We start from the raw sequence: 19087 nt of genomic DNA, 5'->3' as shown, positions 1-19087 counted from the left end.
AAATGCTGGCCCAGGCAGTGATTGCTACATCCCTGACACAAGAAGATTCCGCTGAGCATGTTGAAGATTATTTCTGCAGAAGTAGAATATGTACAATTAACACTTTTATCCTCTGGTAGCATTATACCTTTCTGAATCTCAGGTGGGGCTCAGATAAAGTGGCCTTACAGTTGACCAGCCAGCTAACTGTATTCAACCCCCTACCTGAGTTATTGGCAACTATGTTGGCAGAAGCTGAATTCACTTTGGGGCCATAAACTAGCAAGAATTTGGTGTTAAGAGGAAAAGGATCTGTTTCCACCTGAGAACAGGTTAATAATTTACTCCAGGTTTTGCACTTGGACATTCAGATAAGAGTGCCATGTTAATGGTGGGCTCTCCCATTAGGTGTACATTTTCAGATGTTCAAATGTTAGAGATTTAAGGAAATGTGAGTTCTTTGTTACTGAAATTGGAGGAATGGCCAGGAGAGCTGATATTGTCAGTCACAGAGGATGTCTTTTGTGATTTTTGAAGAGAACTTTCATTTCTGTGGCGTGGGCTGAAATAGAGACTTTTTTTAAACATGGAAGTTGTATGTGCAGACTTTGAAGGCGACAATGCATTCAGAACAAACTATTGAAGCTCTTCATGCAGGATGACTTGCATGTAAGTAAAAGTGAGAACCCTGTATGGGTACTATACCTACCTCAGAGCCAGAGTTCTGTAATCAAGCCACACACCATGGCTTGTTGCCCAGGGGAATGTTGATGATGAAATTTGATGGGACTCTTCTCACGACTTCTTTGCTCCTCCAAAGAGGGGGAATACTGTGTATGAAAATATACTGGAAATTATTCTTGAATGGATAGGTAAAGTAGATGTCCTGGTCTGAAATTAAAATATTTGCTGATTATGCTTTAGATGTTAATTTCAATGATTGCACACCAAAACTAATCATGGTGATATCAGAAAGAGTTACTCCGTAGATCAAGTTAGGAAGTTGCCTGTGGTATTTAAACTGCCACAGGGAGATTTTTTATTTTATAAAGCGTTACCTCACAGTATTTAAGCTGTGTATGCTCACCATAACCTGTTTCGTTATTTGGAGATAATTGTTCCCATCTGTGTATTTTGTGTTCTTGAGATCCATGCAGCTCTGCAGAGGACTAGCTGAATTACCACAGTGTGGTTGGTAGATAATTAATGATGCTGGGTTCCTGAGTAGGGGCTGCTATCCAGATGTGTTCAGAGATTAATTTAATCTCCCAGGTTCACAAAAATCTCATCATCAACAGCCATTTGAAGCTGAGTTGAATTTCAGATAAGAACTTTGATAGAATACTTATTTGTACAAATTGACTTGCCTGGAATGTTGACAGTTGCTGGGGGTTTTATGCTACAGATCTGGCTTGTCTTGAATCTATTTAGCAAGGGCTACTCTCGTCAAGGTAGTTCAAAGCCTACCAGTGAAAAATGAAGTTCATCAGAAGAAACTTCGGTGATTTCTCAAGTTTCACTGATCCAAAGGATATCTGCTGGTAGATCTTCCTGAGATTGTTCTGTGTGTGGGTTTTGTTTACAAGTGCATTATTTCTAATGAGCAAATGCGCAGTGTCAGAATTGGTTATATCCTAATCCAAGGGAGTCTTAGACACAATTTCCGAGTTAGACTTGAAACTGATGAGACGCAGAGTTTGAGAGACCGAGTTTGTCTAAACTAAGATGTGCAGGGAAGATGGTTGGCTGTTCCGTTTCATGGAAGTTTGGGAGAAAAGAGTGGCTTGATTTGAAGGGCAAACTAGGGCTGTGTGGAGTCTGTGACCGTGAACATCTGGATGGAGTTGAGGGTTGAGGGGGGGTCTCTTTCCCTGTTCCGTGATCGGTCAATAAGCACTCACAATCAGTCTGGTTCTTTAAGACTTCATACGGCCGGGTACAGAGCTTCTGGAAACAGAGGTTGTGTACGTCCATATTCCTCAGAGGAGCTGCGCACATGGCTTAAAACAAAGATGTTTTTATACTTAAAGAAAAGTACAGGCTATGATCACATAGTACATCCAGACGATTACCAATCAATACACAATATTGCTTTATTTGACAGTTACTTGGTCCAGTGATACTTCCTGTGAAGCAACTTTGTTTTCCAACACTCAGGCCACCTTTATCTCACTAACCAAGCCTTTGCACCTGCATCTGAAAGTCAGTTAGGATGGCCAGTAATATCTTATCTAGCCTAGTTATTTCTGTGCTGTAGAGGGAACATTGCCTTCTCATCTCTGTTGAAGTAGACTGTGGTTAGTCAATTATGTAACGATAGCATAATTGTCAGTTTCCGGCCTGGGAGCCATTTTGTCATGTTATTTGCATCGAGAAGCTATTTTATTGCCACCTAAGTTATTAAGAACATCTGTTAAGCAGTTGTTCCTGACAATAACTAGTTTCAGATCCTCGGGCATGATCTCTGGAGACTAAGTCTGTCTTGCTGAGGCTTTTCTTTCCTGATGGATAGTGATGAACAAATTTAAATTATTATGACTGGTCTTTTTTTTACTTTTAATTGGTGCCAAAATCATTAAATTCAGTTCAACGGTACCATGGTTGGTTTTGGGTTTAAATTCTGATTGCTATTTCAGTACTTTATTGTGCTTTCATTGAATTAATTGTTTAATATATGGGCGTTGCTAGCGAGGCCATTAATAATTGTGGTGGGTCATGTTCTTGACCTGATGCAGTCTGTATGAAAGTCTCTTACGGTGCCTAATTTAGCTGTTTCATGAGATCACTTGATTACAGTATCTGCTGATCTACTAGCAGTATTATTTGTTAGCAAAGTTGTGATATCCATTGAGATGTTGGAAATTATAATCCAGTTGCAAATAAAAGCTGGCCTAGCCAGCAATGCCCAAATCCCATGAACAAATTTTTTTAAAACTGTGTGGAAGTTTCTTGCATTTAAAAATTTTAAATCTATAGTGGAAGTGAGTGCTTGGCTCAAAAGGAGTAAGCAATAGTTTACATTTATGTATCATCGCTCTTGCCTGCAAAGCACCCTAAACCCCATGAAATACTTCTGAAGTGTAACCATCATAAATAATAGGAATGTGGTAGCTAATCTGTGCACAGCAAAGTCCCACGTGGAGAAAAAGTCATAATGTCTAGATTGGTACATGAATTGGAGATGTTTAGAGAGATATAGGACTAGTTAAGTTTGGGAACTTAGAGTCTGTTTCTGTGTTGTATGACTCTAATAACTCTGACTATGGCTAGATAACCCATTTTAATAAAGCCTATTGAGGGGATAAAATATCAGCTCTTACTTTTTCTTTTTGCAAAATAGCAATGTGAGATGTTGTACATTTACCTGAGAAGTCAGCTTCAGTTTTAAAGTCTCATTTGAAGTACATATGGCTGGTAGTTGCAGTACTCCTTCAGAATTGCACTGGACTGCCATCCTTGATAATTTTCATCCAGTAATAGGTTTAGATTTGAACACACCTTTTCTGACTCTGGGACCCAGTGTTGCTGCTGAGCTGCAGCTGACTTCTACTTCAGTGTTAAGTTTACTTTGGGTGATGGTTAAACCTTTTGCTTTAACTTGCCAACAACCACTATACTAGAGTGATCTGTACTTCCATTTCTTGGACATTTTTTCAATGTGATCTCAACAAAGTTTCTGAAGCCATAGGGTCTACCTGACTCAGAGGAGTATGTGATATTAACATCCTGAAATATGTCCCTTTCTGGCACTGTTTACTGCTTAAACATGTGTGATTGTGGTGAGGTATATGGTCAGTACATGCCCATTATCAATCCATTTTTAACACTGGGTCAGTCTGGAGCCACACTGTGTACACAATCTTTATTGTGGTGTTTTCAAGGATCAAGCCAGTAGTCAAGACCCATCTGTTGTTAATATGGCTCAAGTGGCTGCTGTTGAAGTTTTTATTTCATTGAGTGCATCTGGGAAAATTAACAAACAGTGAAATTCACAACCATCTTGGAGGAACTTTGGGCGAAGTTCACAGCACAGAAGCAGATAAGTGTATTATTTTAAGTGGGACCTACAGAAAGTGTGCAGTAGTGAGTAGAGTGGGTTCTTTTTTGATTATATGCTTTTTGAGATATGTCTTTTGATTAAACTTAAAATATAAGCCATAACTATTAATTTAACCTGGGGCAGTGTTTGTAGAGGAATAAGACCGTATTATTTCCTGGGTCTGTAGATTGTGAAGGAGCAAAAATGGCCTTTTGTAGAGTGATATACGCTTGTCAGATGTGGGAGTTTAAAGAGAGTTTAAGGGTTACTGCAGATTATGTCTGCAATAAATGCTGTTGGTTGCAAAGTTTATCAGATCGAATGTATCGGTTGGAGAGACAGTTAGAAGCAATGAGGAATTTGCAACAGTATGTGATGGATGGCAGTTATGGTGGGGGGGAGTCTCCGATACAGTCACATGGGTTAACTTCAGGAACGGTAAAAGAGATAGGCAGCTAGTGCCGGAGCCTTCTGTGGCTATACCCATTTCAAACAAATGTTGTTTTGGAAAATGTAGGGGGTGATGGAATCTTAGGGGAATGTAGCACGAACAGCCAAGTTTCTGGTATTGAGTGGCTCTAATGCAATGAGGGGTACGTCAGCTTCCAAGAGATCAATTGTGTTTGGGGGCACTCTAGTCTGAGGTACAGACAGACGTTTCTGTGGCCAGCAGCGAAAAATCAGAATGGTGTGTTGCTTCCCTGGTGCCAGGATCAAGGATGTCTCAGAGGGTGCAGAATGTTCTCAAGGGGGAGAGGGACCAGCAAGAGGTCATTATCCACATTGGAACCAACGACATAGGAAGGGGAAAGGTTGAGATTCTGAAGGGAGATTAGAGAGTTAGGCAGGAATTTAGAAAAGGTCCTCGAAGTAATATCTGGATTACGCCCAGTGCTATGAGCTAGTGAGGGCAGGAATAGGAGGATAGAGCAGATGAGTGCATGGCTGAGGAGCTGGTGTATGGGAGAAGGATTAATATTTTTGGACCATTGGAATCTCTTGGGGTAGAAGTGACCTGTACGAGAAGGACGGTTTGCACCTAAATTGGAAGGGGACTAATATACTGGCAGGGAGATTTGCTAGAGCTGCTCAGGAAGATTTAAACTAGTAAGGTGGTGGGGTAGGACCCAGGGAGATAGTGAGGAAAGAGATCAATCTGAGACTGGTACAGTTGAGAACAGAAGCAAGTCAAACAGTCAGGGCAGGCAGGGAGAAGGTAGGACTTATGATTTAAACTGCATTTCTTTCAATGCAAGGGGCCTAACAGAGAAGACAGATGAACTCAGAGCATGGTTAGTAACATGGGACTGGGATATCATAGCAATTACAGAAACATGGCTCAGGGATGGGCAGGACTGGCAGCTTAATGTTCCGGAATACAAATACTACAGGAAGGATAGAAAGGGAGGCAAAAGAGGAGGGGGAGTGGCGTTTTTAATAAGGGATAGCATTACAGCTGTGCTAAGGGAGGATATTCCCGAAAATACATCCAGGGAAGTTATTTGGGTGGAACTGAGAAATAAGAAAGGGATGATCACCTTATTGGGATTGTATTATAGACTCCCCAATAGTCAGAGGGAAATTGAGAAGCAAACGTGTAAGGAGATCTCGGCTATCTGTAAGAATAATAGGGTGGTTATGGTCGGGGATTTTAACTTTCCGAACATAGACTGGGACCGCCATAGTGTTAAGGGTTTAGATGGAGAGGAATTTATTAAGTGAGTACAAGACAATTTTCTGATTCAGTATGTGGATGTGCCTACTAGAGAGGGTGCAAAACATGACCGACTCTTGGGAAATAAGGCAGGACAGATGACTGAGGTATCAGTGGGAGAGCACTTTGGGGCCAGCGACCATAAAATAGTGATGGAAAAGGATAGACCAGATCTAAAAGTTGAAAGGCAAAATTTGTCTTTCTCCAATTTAGAATGTTTTAGGCAAGAACTTTCGAAAGCTGATTGGGTGCAGATGTTTGCAGGTAAAGAGATGGCTGGAAAATGGGAAGCCTTCAGAAATGAGATAACGAGAATCTAGAAAGTATATTCCTGTTAGGGTGAAAGGAAAGGCTGGTGGGTATACGGAATGCTGGATGACTAAAAAAAATTGAGCGTTTGGTTAAGAAAAAGGAGGAAGCATATGTAAGATAAAGACAGGATAGATCGAGTGAATCCTTAAAGTATATAGGCAGTAGGAGTACACTTGAGAGAAATCAGGAGGGCAAAAAGGGGACAAAAATTAGCTTTGGCAAAGGAACAACTTTTTCACGCAGAGGGTGGTACATGTATGGAATGAGCTGCCAGAGGATGTGGTGGAGGCTGGTACAATTGCAACATTTAAGAGGCATTTGAATGGGTATATGAATACGAAGGGTTTGGAGGGATATGGGCTGGGTGCTGACAGGTGGGACTAGATTGGGTTGGGATACCTGGTTGGCATGGACAGGTTTGACCAAAGGATCTATTTCCATGCTGTACATCTCTATGACTCTAAACCTGTCAAAAGTCAATTGATGTTCTTTCTGGACCAAATATGTGTTTAAACTCCAAACATTGTTGCTATGAAATAGTTTTTTCACTTTACAGGGTGCTGCGTTTGCTGTTTTAAACTTCTCATTGGGGCCCAGTTTAGCTCGCTACAGAGTGAAGTGGCCTGGAATTTCCTGGAGTTAAATTTGACTCTGGATGTTCCCCCCTTTAAATATATTGAGGAGATAGCCTAAACCCTGACTTTTATTTAAAGGCAAGTGTAAGGTGCTGTTTCAGATAACTTGGTCACTACACAGTTTTAAGCAAAGCACACTCTCTGTTCTTACCCCCAGGAAAAATACAAACAAAAGAAAGAAGAATTGGTATAACTTTACAATTGGTATAGCTCTACTGGAAACTTAACAGAAAGTAGATTATTGGAACAGTTGCTGTTTAGTAGTTAAATATAGTAACATCTCATGAACACATCTTTGGTAAAGGCAAATTCAAGAAAATAGATTGCCTCACATGTAATGTTTCTCCAATCCAGGTAAAAGGAACATCGAGAAAATTCTGGCAGAGAGAGAGAGCTCAAGGGTTTTGCTGTAGCAGGGAGAGAGATGTCAGCTTCAAAATGCTGACAACTACTGAAAGCTAAACTAAAATGCTGGTGGGAGCCTGGCACCACCCATTCATGTTGCTTCTCTTGTTCCAACTTCAAAAAACACTTCAGCTTCGCATTGTTTACGCTATTGCTGTGGAGAGACAGCTCAGAACCTATGGTTCAAGACCTCTCTCCAACAAAAAAACCAGAACAATATGCACTTTTTAAAAGCCATAATATTGTTACATGGAGATTTTAATTTGCAGTATGAGAGAAATGTGATGGCTCAAGAGTATTTATTTTAGGCACCTAAAATAAAAATTTTTGTCCAGTTTCTGAATTTAAAGAAAAGGGGTTACCATAGTCTTGTCTTTTGATCTCTTGTGAAATTTTAAATGTTGAACATAGTTGCAGTTTGTTTAAGGGACACTTTGTACTAGGATAGGGTAGGAGTAGAAAGATGTTCTGCTGTTTTTTTAGCATAAGTAAGATGAGAGGAAGTGGGGATCCTGGAGTGCCAGCTGGCTGTCTGCTTTGTTGGGTAAAGAACAGTTAGAGAATGAAATGACAAGATGTGCTTTTCCTCTCTTTCAAAATCTAATCATTTCAGAAATACAATTCTTTTAATTAACTTTTTTTTTGTTTAATTTGCTTCACAACATATCTTGGACAGCATTGTGCCTGCAAAATGTTAGGCAGCCGGAGAGTTTGTTCTGGATTGTGTTGTAAAAGGACTAATTAGCTCGATCATGAGGACGCTACTGATTTTCGCACAAGGGCAAGCCTCTGAATAGATGTTTTAGGGAGGGAGATGGGGTCTTGAAGTTGAGAGTATGTAGGGCAGCCATTATTTCTTTCAAATTATTGAGGTGTGGGTGGATGGATGTGCCTTCCTTGAGTCATGTTCTGATGAGTCCATGACACTCGTTCTTGTGTGGGTGAGCACAATACATTTTTTTCTGTTAAATGGGTGATGCAGCCTATACATAAAGGTTAGTCACATGGTCCAAGATACAAGTGAAATAAAAATTATATTCACTTTGTTTTAAGAGGTGTTGGAGAAAATCATCTTGAACAGTCCAAATCAATTTAACCATTCTTGACTAAAACGTGGGAGAGACAATTATTGCTCTGTATATGGGAGGAGTGAGCTCTGCTTTTGTATGTGGGATTTGAATTTGCTCTCCAGAGACAAAAATCTAAACTTGCTTTTTGTGTCCAAACAGTGCCTAATGCTGGCATGAGTCAGAATAAAACTTATAAAATGTAGAATTGGGAATGAAATTTAAAGTCGATTTGAAACATTGTGGTTGAATGAGTGATTGGATTTGTCCCAGCAGTTGCTAATTTTCATTTGACAAGATTTCCATCAATTGAGTGTATTGCACAGTCTCACCATGTCTCACCATGTCTCACATGTTACACAGTCAATGTAGTACGTTTTGGTATGCCATCACCATGTGGGCAAATGTCCCATTTACACAGCTCTCCTTAAAACATCAGTAGAGATTTGTGACCAGCTGAAGGATGAATGATGTTCACGCATCCAGATAGAACATAGAACATAGAAGAATACAGCGCAGTACAGGCCCTTTGGCCCTCGATGTTGCGCCGATCCAAGCCCACCTAACCTATACTAACCCACTATCCTCCATATACCTATCCAATGCCCGCTTAAATGCCCATAAAGAGGGAGAGTCCACCACTGCTGCTGGCAGGGCATTCCATGAACTTACGACTCGCTGAGTGAAGAACCTACCCCTAACTTCAGTCCTATATCTACCCCCCCTTAATTTAAAGCTATGCCCCCTTGTAATACCCGACTCCATACGCGGGAAAAGGTTCACACTGTCAACCCTATCTAACCCCCTAATCATCTTGTACACCTCAATCAAGTCACCCCTAAACCTTCTTTTCTCTAATGAAAACAGCCCCAAGTGTCTCAGTCTATCCTCATACGATCTTCCTTCCATACCAGGCAACATCCTGGTAAACCTCCTCTGCACCCGTTCCAGTGCCTCCACATCCTTCCTATAGTATGGCGACCAAAACTGCACACAATATTCCAGGTGCGGCCGCGCCAGAGTTTTATACAACTGCATCATGACCTCAGGACTCCGGAACTCAATTCCTCTACCAATAAAAGCCAGTACGCCATATGCCTTCCTCACCGCACTATTTACCTGGGTGGCAACTTTCAGAGATCTGTGTACATGGACACCAAGATCCCTCTGCTCATCCACACTACCAAGTATCCGACCATTAGCCCAGTACCCCATCTTTTTGTTATTCTTCCCAAAGTGAATCACCTCACATTTAGCTACATTGAATTCCATTTGCCACCTTTCTGCCCAGCTCTGCAGCTTCTCTATATCCTGCTGTAACCTGCCACATCCTTCCTCACTGTCAACAACTCCTCCGACTTTCGTATCATCCGCAAACTTGCTCACCCAACCTTCTAACCCCTCTTCCAGGTCATTTATAAAAATGACAAACAGCAATGGTCCAAAAACAGATCCTTGCGGAACACCGCTAGTGACGGCACTCCATGAAGAAACTTTGCCATCAACTACTACCCTCTGTCTTCTTCCATCCAGCCAATTCCTAATCCAAACCTCCAACTCACCCTCAATGCCATATCTCCGTATTTTCTGCAGTAGCCTACCATTGGGAACCTTATCAAACGCCTTACTAAAATCCATATATACCACATCTACCGCTTTCCCCTCATCAACCTCCTTCGTCACCTTTTCAAAGAATTCAATAAGGTTTGTGAGGCACGACCTGCCCTTCACAAAACCATGCTGACTATCCTTGATCACATTATTCCTATCCAGATGTGCATAAATCCTATCCCTTACAATTCTCTCTAAGACTTTGCCCACAACAGAAGTGAGACTCACCGGCCTATAGTTACTAGAACTATAAAATATCTTTCCTGAAAAAGTTAAAGTGCTTTAGATAATTTACTAATTGCTAATGGAATGTTGGCCCTTGCTTCAAGAGGGTTAGATTGCAGAGTAAGGAAGTCTTCTTGCAACTGTATAAGATGTTAGTGAGACCACATCTAGACTACTATGAGCAGTTTTGGTTCCCATGTTTAAGGAACGATATTACTTCATTGAAGGCAGTTCAGAAAGCATTCACTAGGATGATCCCAGGTGTGGAGGGATTGTCTTATAAGCAAAAGTTAAACAAGTTGGAACTCTGCTTATTGGTATTTAGTAGAATGAAAGGTGATCTCATTGCAAAATATAGGATTGTTAAAGGCCTTGACAGGATAAATGGGAGACTCTAGGATTAGAGAGCATAATCTCAGAATAAAGGGATACTAATTTTAAGATTGGGATGAGGGGGAGCTTCTCGGGATTGAGAGTCTTGGAAGCTCTTTGCCACAGAAAGCTGTCCAGGCAGAATACTTGTGTATATTTAAGGCTGTAACAGATTCTGGATCCTAAGGGGAAACAAGGGTTGCAGGGAAAAGGCAGGAAAGTTGATGTGAGCAATATCAGGTCAGTCGTGATTCTATTAACGGCTCAAAAGGCTGAATGACTTACCCCTTTCCTATTTGTTATGGTTTTTATGGTCTTGCCTGTCGTGCTAGCAGACCACAGTATGTGAGATTTATAGCCTTGCTTTTCTGAAATGTTCAAGAGTTTGATTAATTTCCTCTTCTCAATTTAAATATTATTTCTTCCTCTCCACTGCCACCAGTTTTCTTTCTGTTGGCCTCCTTCTGCAAACTTCGTGATTTTTAAATCTAGCATTTTCCAGTTGGATTCCTTGCTGATCTTCATTGAAGTGTAGGTTGAAAGTCAGCCTTCACAGTCATGACTCAAATGTTCATGACTCAGACTGATGATTCAGATTCTCAGACTTGGAACAATCGTGATTGTAACTGAAATGTTGTGACCAGCAAGGTTACAGACCAGATGCTAGAAGGTGGCATTAGAATAGCCAGCTAGTTTCTTGTTTCTTTTTATAGCCTGTCGAATGGTATATCTGTATGCTTTTAGTTTTTCTGTGATATGTTTGAAAGTCGTAAGAAGCAACTTCGCTTTTAATGCTTTTTAGGTCCAGAGTTCTTCCATCCCTTCATAAAACTTTCCTTCTGCCATTTAAGCTGGTTCTACTACTTTGATTAAGCATTTAGTCTTCTGCTTATATCTCTTAATGTGTTGATGTTTGAAACTTTAAATCTTTTCAAAGTTTTACTGCACTTGAAAGTATTATAGAAATGCCAACTGTTATTTCCCACCAATTTCAGGTTTTTTTTCTTATGACAGGCCCATAGCTGGAACCTAATATATCTGTGACTGGAATGAGGAAATATGATACACACAAGCATTTGTCAATCTCTCTGGACAAGTTGAGATGACTTTATTACCAAAGAAAAGAACAGTGAATAAGCTCAGTGGGTTAGATATTCTTTTCATGGTGCAGGATATCCGGACAAACACACACATCTCTTTCCTCTAGCTTGTATGCTGCTTTTTAGAAGCAATCAAACTGGGTTCCATACTACAGACAGTTCCCAAGTTGCAAATGGATTTTATCTGGAATCTGCTCACAAGTTAATTTGTGTGCCGATTGGAACATAGCATAGGATGATGTAAAGCCGCCATTCATAAGTACAAGAAATATTTGTATCCCAGTCTTTAAAATTAGTCTCCTGTAGGGGATCACGTTTAAGTACGAACATTTGTAAGTCAGATATCCATTCAATCGGGGAACCCCTGGACTGTAGGTTAATTGAGATTCTTTGTCTCCAGCTTTTGCCTTTACTACTACTTTTTAAATCCAAGGTTTGAGGTCCAATAAGCTACATCTTAATCAGTCAGCTGTTGCTCAATGCGTTATGCTCTCTGAATCAAAAAGTTGTGTTCAAGTCCCATTCCTGAACTCTAGCACAAAAATCAAGGCTGGCCCTTGTTTTATACTGAGGGACTGCTGCATTATTGGCGATCTTTCAGACAAACCTAGTCCCTGTCTGTCCTCTCGGATGAATATGAAATATACCATGGCACTATTTTTGAAAAAGTGCAGGGAGATTCTCCAAGTTTCTTGACTAGTGTTTAACCTCCAACCAACAATGTGCACAGGCTGTCTGATTAGACAATATATTGCCATTTGTTTTGAGCTTGCAGTATGCAAGTATGCTGTTTCCATCATTTGCGACAGTGGCTGCACCTTGGAAGTACTTAATTGACTATAAGTAATTTTGAGATGCCCTGTGTTTGTGAAAGAAGCTATATAAACAAAGCCTCTTTTCTTCAAAGCTACAGTTTACAACCTTCACTTGGGCCTAAGATGTTAGCCTGCAGTTGTTGACTGTTTCCTAGTTTATTTATAATATGAAAACTTGGTGTATAATTTCTAAACTGGCTATCAAAACAGTTTGGGTGCTTCTGACCTTGATGTGTTTCCCTGTTTGGAGAGTGCTCTGCATTTAGTCTGTGATGACAAAGATTCACATGGCTGTCTCATTGCTCCAAGTGTCGGGCTGTTTTTGAATGCAGTTCAAGCCATCTATTTTGAAGCTTCTCGGAGGGAGTGCAGATTTTATTCGTGTTGATGACTGTGGCAGCTGTAGTTTCTAAAGTGAGTGATAAGGAATTTATTGATGCATTTACAGTAACTCTGCAGTTGGCATTAAGCGCATTTCCTTAACTCTCAATTGGCCATTGTGTAGATAACTAGTTTTAATTGTGCTCTGACCTGATACCAGACTGAAGAGCAGTGAGATCCATGCAGGAGATTGTCTTTCTTGACTTTATTTCTGGACCTTGTTACGCATTGACTTTGCACAGGTTTCATGTGTCTGTGACACTCCTGGTTCGGTGAAAATAGAGCCTGCATCTGGAGTTAGGACTTGGCCTGAGACTGCTGTAAAGAGGAGTGAGAATCCCTGAAGGAGAGTCTCTCATGCTTGTGTTCTAAATGTTAACTCTCAAGTCTGTTCACTCCTGTGTTTGTTAACATTAATTGTTTCTGTTCTGTCACTCATTATCTCTGCAATCGCCTCCTAAGGTATTCTTGCAATTTTGTCCTTTTGCGATTTCCTGATATAGTTGCCAATGGTGTAGTAATTAATATCTTCAGTTGTCCAGGCTTTAAGCTGTTCCTAAACCCTGTTGCCTCTCTGTCACTCTTTTTCTCCTTTCAGACACTTTAAAACCTGCCTTTTTGGTTAAGCTCCTTTTTCACCTGTCTTAAATTGCTTTGCATAACTTAGTGTCAAATTCTGTTTCTTAATACAGAGGAACCTCGATTATCTGAACAAGATGGGTGGGCAATTATCGTTCGGATAATTGATTATTCGGTTAATATTTCCTTTGGGGCTTGGAGTTTTCTGTGAAGTCTGCTTCCCGTTGAGACTAGGCAAAAGCACACTCGGTTATTGGAGTGTTCTCTGCAGCATTTCAGTGAGCGGAGTTTGTTTTTAATCATTGTACCTGTAAACAAAAGATGCGATCAGGGCTGAAACAGCTCTTTGTAATGTTTCTATCGGGACTTTCGGATAATCTGATATTCAGATAATCGATATTCGGATAATCAATGTTCCTCTGTATTTCTAATGAAGTCCTTGGGAGGCATTTTACTGCATGGAAGATGCTATATAAATGGAAGTTCTTTGCAATCATGTAAATGTTAAAGCTAATGAAGCTGAGTGAATGTTTCAAATGGTGAAATGCAGATGGAGGGAAATTGCAAAGAATTACAACCAATTTATGCACAACCAGGTCCTGCAAGTGACAGATGGTTAAGTAATTAACCAATGTGCGTGGATGTATTGTTTGAGAGAGAACAGTTGACCAGAACACAATGGAAGAATTTCTCTGCTCCTTCTTGAGTTGTAATGAATGTTTTTCACGTCCAGCTATATAGACACAACTAAGGCTTTAAGATGTCTTGCCTCAGCACAACCAAGCCAGCTTCGGCTGTGCACTCAGGTTCCTGGTGTGCTTAATTTTTCTGAGGGGCAAGTTATGCTACTATGCCAAGTTGGTGATTAATTATATGTACTGTTGTGTGTAAAAGAACATAAAAGGCCAGGGTCAAATGAAGCACTGAAACTGCATGTATATTTAATCAACGCACACTTATAATCCTTCTTGACATAATAATTATGTAGAGAGGTCAAATTTAGATAGATGTTCAATCCTCTATCTCCAGTTTTTATGGGACGAGAGGTGGGAGTAAGGGAAAGTAAGAACTCCATATGATGGGGAGGATGCTCACCATGCCCTGTGATGCATTTTGTTTTGATTTAACATCTTTAGTATATTCTTATCTTAAAATAAGGATGGGAAGTAGTATAACCAGCCAATATTCATGTGCTAAAATGGGACAGAATTTAATAGCATCTGTGTACAATGCATAATTGGAGTTTGCAGTTAATAAGGAGGTGGATCAATTTACATCTGCCCCAGGAGATCATCAGCACAGAGGTGGCTGATGAATTGCAAGCATCACTTGTCTCTTGTGTTTTTCTTAATCACAGACGCTATCCATTTTTTTTCCAGATTGAAATTAAGGTAGTATTGGGTAGAATTATTTTCGATTGTATCCATGCTATTTTGCCATTTTCTATTTTATAACTAAAGGTTTTTCAGAATTTACTTTACCTTAGGGCTTTTTAAAAAGATTCATTGTGCAGATCAGGAAAAAAAATGACTATTTCCTCTCCTTTGTTTTTAAAGGATATGGGTCCAAACCCACTATTTTTGTACCATTGATCTATGTTCTGAAGTAAATCAGCAATAGTTTTCAACTTTTGGTGACTATCTGATCTGTACTTGATGGAGAAGAGAAGAATAGAACTGGTCCCAAAACATTCCCTGCTGTGCTTTTCAGAGTGACCCTGGCAGGGTAGGGGGACACCTGAGCAGTTGTTGGAGGATGGGGATGCTGCAACAGATCGTGTTGCCTGGGTCTAGATTAAATAATTAAGAAGAGTTCCCTTTACAGTGTACCTTTCCTTTGACCAATGATAGAAACTTGCATGTGTTTGAGGACGAGAGTTTCTTCTGCAAACCATTTGCCACATGTTAGGATGCTGTTAAGACCTGCACTGGATTCTAGCCACTTGTATCCATGTTTGAAGGTGCCCTGTACAGTTACTCCAGCAAAGAATCTGTGGAAAAACCGGGGCCAGCTGGTCTGGATGTCTTCTGTTTATAACAATGGACACCTATACATGATCTGACAAACTAAAGGTTTCAGCAGTTAAATTGTAGAGGAATTCCATTAGGCTGTAGAAGTGGCTGGTTTGCAATACAGTGATGCCCAGCAATATTTGTTCAATTCCTGCACTGGCTGAGGTTACCGTAAAGGATTATCTTTCTTAATGTCTCCTGTCATGTGAGGCGTAGTGACCCTCTGTTTAAACCCACCACTAGTCATCTCATTTTAATGAGAGCGCAACTCTGTGGTCCGATAGGACTATGGCAACTTTCTAAATGCTGCATTGGAGTAAGTAGTGATTACCTAAATGTATTTCACATGGTGCAGAATCGTGGTAGTGCAGTTGAATTTAACTGAATTTTCTGTTTTATTTCACCTTTTTTTAAAAAAAAAATTCAGTCACATGTTATTGACATCACTGCTTAGGCCGGCAGTTATTTTGCCCATGATTAATTGCCCACAAGGCTTCAGGAATGAAGGGCTTTTGCCTGAAACATCGATTTTCCTGCTCCTCGGATGCTGCCTGACCTGCTGTGCTTTTCCAGCACCACTCTAATCTTGACTCTAATCTCCAGCATCTACTGTACCCACTTCTGTCTAGTGGAGTCACATGTAGGCCAGACCAGATAAGGATGGCAGTTTTTTTCCCCCCTAATGGGCATTAGTCAACAATGGATTCATGATCATCATTAACCTCTTATTTCCAGATTATATTGAATTGAAATGCCACTATCTGCTGTATTGGGATTCGAATCCAGGCCCCCAGAGCGTTAGTTGAGACAGAGTACAGTAATAATTATCAGTGGACTGCCCCTACACCCCTGCCATGACTGCTGACCTCTTATGGGTCAAAAAGCCAATGTGTTCTGGCTCAGTCAACTGTGCAACTACTGTGTTAATACTTCTTGCTTTTCCTTCTCTTTTGCTTCTGCCGTGCTTGAAGCAGGATGTATTTCTAATCACAGTTGTCATTGCAAATAGTAGCCTTTTGTTAACTCCAGTGCCTGATGATCACAGACTCTGCTCTGTGGGTGAGTGCTGACCAGCTGCTTGCAATCCCCACTGTTCAGTGTTATTGCTTGATAGATGTGATGTTGTTTTGGTGTCAGTAACTCCAGCCATCAGCCTGGATATGGCATTGCATTTGTTTGTAGCATTCTTGTGTATGAAAGCCCTTTATTGTTTTTTTCCAATGTTCAATAATTCAATTTGTATTTGCTAAAAGTTTAGCATTGCTTTTTAGTAATGGATGTGAAAAATGTGTAAGAACATAGAATTGACCGGTTAAACTTCGATCAAACCTCAGTTACTCCATAGTTAGAGTACTTTGCATAGTTCTAATTGCTATACTGTAAATAATGCTTATCCAGGCACACTGCATAAATAACTTTTGATTCTGATGGTTCCCTCTGAGATTACATGGTGTATTATCCTGCCTGTGATTTTGCAATGATTAACTTATTTCAAACTTGAGTCTGATGGGGCTGCAATTTCTTTTACAGAAAATAGCTGAAGTCAGACTATACGTTATCACACCGTGGCACTTGTTTCTGCCCCAATTCTTATTACATTTGCAAAACTTAATGAATCTCTCCTAGAAATCAATTGGGCAATCCATATTTTAAAATTTGGTACAATACATTTGAGTAGTGCAAGCAGGTAGTGGATGTCCTCTGTTGCGCTGAATAAATTGATTCATGATGGTGCTTTTCTGATATTTTGAAATTACTGATTTTCCATTGAAATTGATTTCAGTTATCTGGTTTGGGATGTGGGACTTGCTTGCAGGGGATTAATAATTTGTGAACCTAGATGTTTGAGTTACTTTTATACTAATCTGCATAAAATTATCCTTATCTGAGCTGTGGGTAGACAGGTCTTGCGAACAGATTCATAGCATTTGATCAATTTAGTTTCTTTTAATATGATCCCCAGAATCTTTATTTTAGTACATCCCTATGAAAAAAGAACTTAATTTTGCGTCTAGTTGCATGACTTGCCTATAATTTTATTTTGTTGGCCTTTCGAGGGAGTTGGAGTACCTTGTGGGCAATTTTGATTTACCATATTATTCATGTTATTGAATTTGCTTCAGTCGTGTTTCTTGCCTTTCATCTCTTACAACAGAATGTTCTAAAACTGCAACAGCTGAAGGCACAGGGACTGAGATTGATCTGCAGGCAGCAGGAGTTTCTTGACACTGGTTACAAGCTGTCGTAGGAGGCACTACTGATCATACCCATCTGTACCTTTTCCACATGCACACACCTTGATGCCATAGTCATGAATGAAGAGTTTTGGAAGTTGTCATTGCTTGGAAGTAGTTGATTGTGTAAGCGAAATTCAAGTGTGCTTGTCTTTAAAATGTTTCTTTTGATGCCCATGGGGTTTATTGAGTTCTTGTGTAATAGAAGAACCACATATGATTTCATGAGTATTGGGTTTTGTAATAGGTTTTGAGTGATTTTTTTTTTTATTTGTTGTAGGTTGAGCAAATCATTTGGGTTGCTGGGATTACAGTGGATATGATAACCTTTCTTTTCTGAGCTGTCTGGACGGCATGGTGGCACAGTGTTTAACGTTGCTGCCTCAGTGCTGGGACAGAGTTCAACTCCACCCTCGGGTGACTGTGTGGAGTCTGCACACTTTTTTTTTCCCCTGTCTGTATGGGTTTCTTCCGGTGCTCTGGTTTCCTCCCACCGTTCAAAGGTGTGCAATTAGGTGAATTGGCCATGTTAATTTGCCGATAGTGTCCAGGGATGTGCTGGCTAGGTGGATAAGCACGGGGCATACAAGGTTACAGGGTGGGGGTCTGGATGGGGGTGCTATTCGGAGGATCAGTGTGGACTCGATGAGCTGAATGACCTGCTTCCACTCTGTAAGGATTCTATAATCTTGTGTAGAATGATGTCTCCTTATATCATTTAAATATTTGGAATGCTGATACCACTTTGTGAGCCAATCGTTAAAGCTGGGATGCGATCCAGGTGTGATGGACAGGAACTTCTGGGATGATGGTATGCAACTGTGTATATTTTTTCACTTTTTGGTCAACCTTTCCTTGTGTAAACCTGTCAGTACTCTTGTCGACATTTACCTATTATGTAAGGAGTATTTTACTATGGATGCTAAATATTAGATGAGCAGCAAGGATGTGAAAGGTGCATAAAAAAAATGTTCTCAATCGTGAGATACCAGAAAAGAGTACAAAATATAAAAAGAGCTATTTATGTCTGTTGAAATTTAATTCATTGCTTGGTTGAATCTTTTCAGTTATAATTTGTGTGATGGAACATTCAATTTAAACAAAGTCCAGTTAGAATGGACTGCCTTTTATCAGTGATTTTATTGTTTCTTGTTAGCAGCCAACTTCTGGAAGAATAGTTTCATATTTTACGGTAATCTTTTCTGACTATTGCTATTTGGCAATCTTTTTTTTTCCAGTGATTGCTTTTTTTTTTGCTTTTTGCAGGAAAAAGCCAACACATGTGAAGGTGAATTGCTGGTTCTGCAGCCAGGATACAACCGTACCTTATGGGAACAGAAACTGCTGGGATTGTCCAAACTGCGAGCAATACAATGGTTTTCAAGAGGTCAGGGGATTTACAATGCTTAAAGTTGCACTTCTCTGCATGTGTATGACAGTAGAGAGTTTTCCTTTTAACCCCTTCTTTGGCGGTGGTACCTGTTTTTCTGTGAGCCAGCTCTTCTGATATCAGTGAGTAAAATGGCACAAAGCTGAATTGTTACCAGTTACTAGCTGGGAATTGCTGGAATGTGTGAGAATACTTTATATGAAAAGCAAATTGAATC

The 19087-nt window shown here is 40.2% G+C and overlaps 1 protein-coding gene across 3 annotated transcripts in view; it reads left to right on the top strand.

The window, feature by feature from the left end:
- The window catches only part of tmem201 (transmembrane protein 201), a 174005-nt gene that overhangs the window by 3292 nt on the left and 151626 nt on the right, over positions 1–19087 (top strand). For 2 of the 3 annotated variants that reach the window (XM_043676180.2, XM_043676178.2), the window contains exon 2: positions 18747–18867. In XM_043676180.2, the coding sequence (XP_043532115.1) occupies positions 18747–18867 (121 nt within the window). Of the gene's footprint in view, positions 1–17401; positions 17607–18746; positions 18868–19087 lie in introns of all 3 variants that reach the window. The other variant, XM_043676179.2, reaches the window with a different exon arrangement.

Source organism: Chiloscyllium plagiosum, unplaced genomic scaffold (genome assembly GCF_037043375.1).
Source record: "Chiloscyllium plagiosum isolate Xiang-an unplaced genomic scaffold, Cpla_swu_hap1 HiC_scaffold_37, whole genome shotgun sequence".
NCBI classification, from domain to species: domain Eukaryota; kingdom Metazoa; phylum Chordata; class Chondrichthyes; order Orectolobiformes; family Hemiscylliidae; genus Chiloscyllium; species Chiloscyllium plagiosum.
This window is presented reverse-complemented; position numbering and strand designations above follow the sequence as displayed.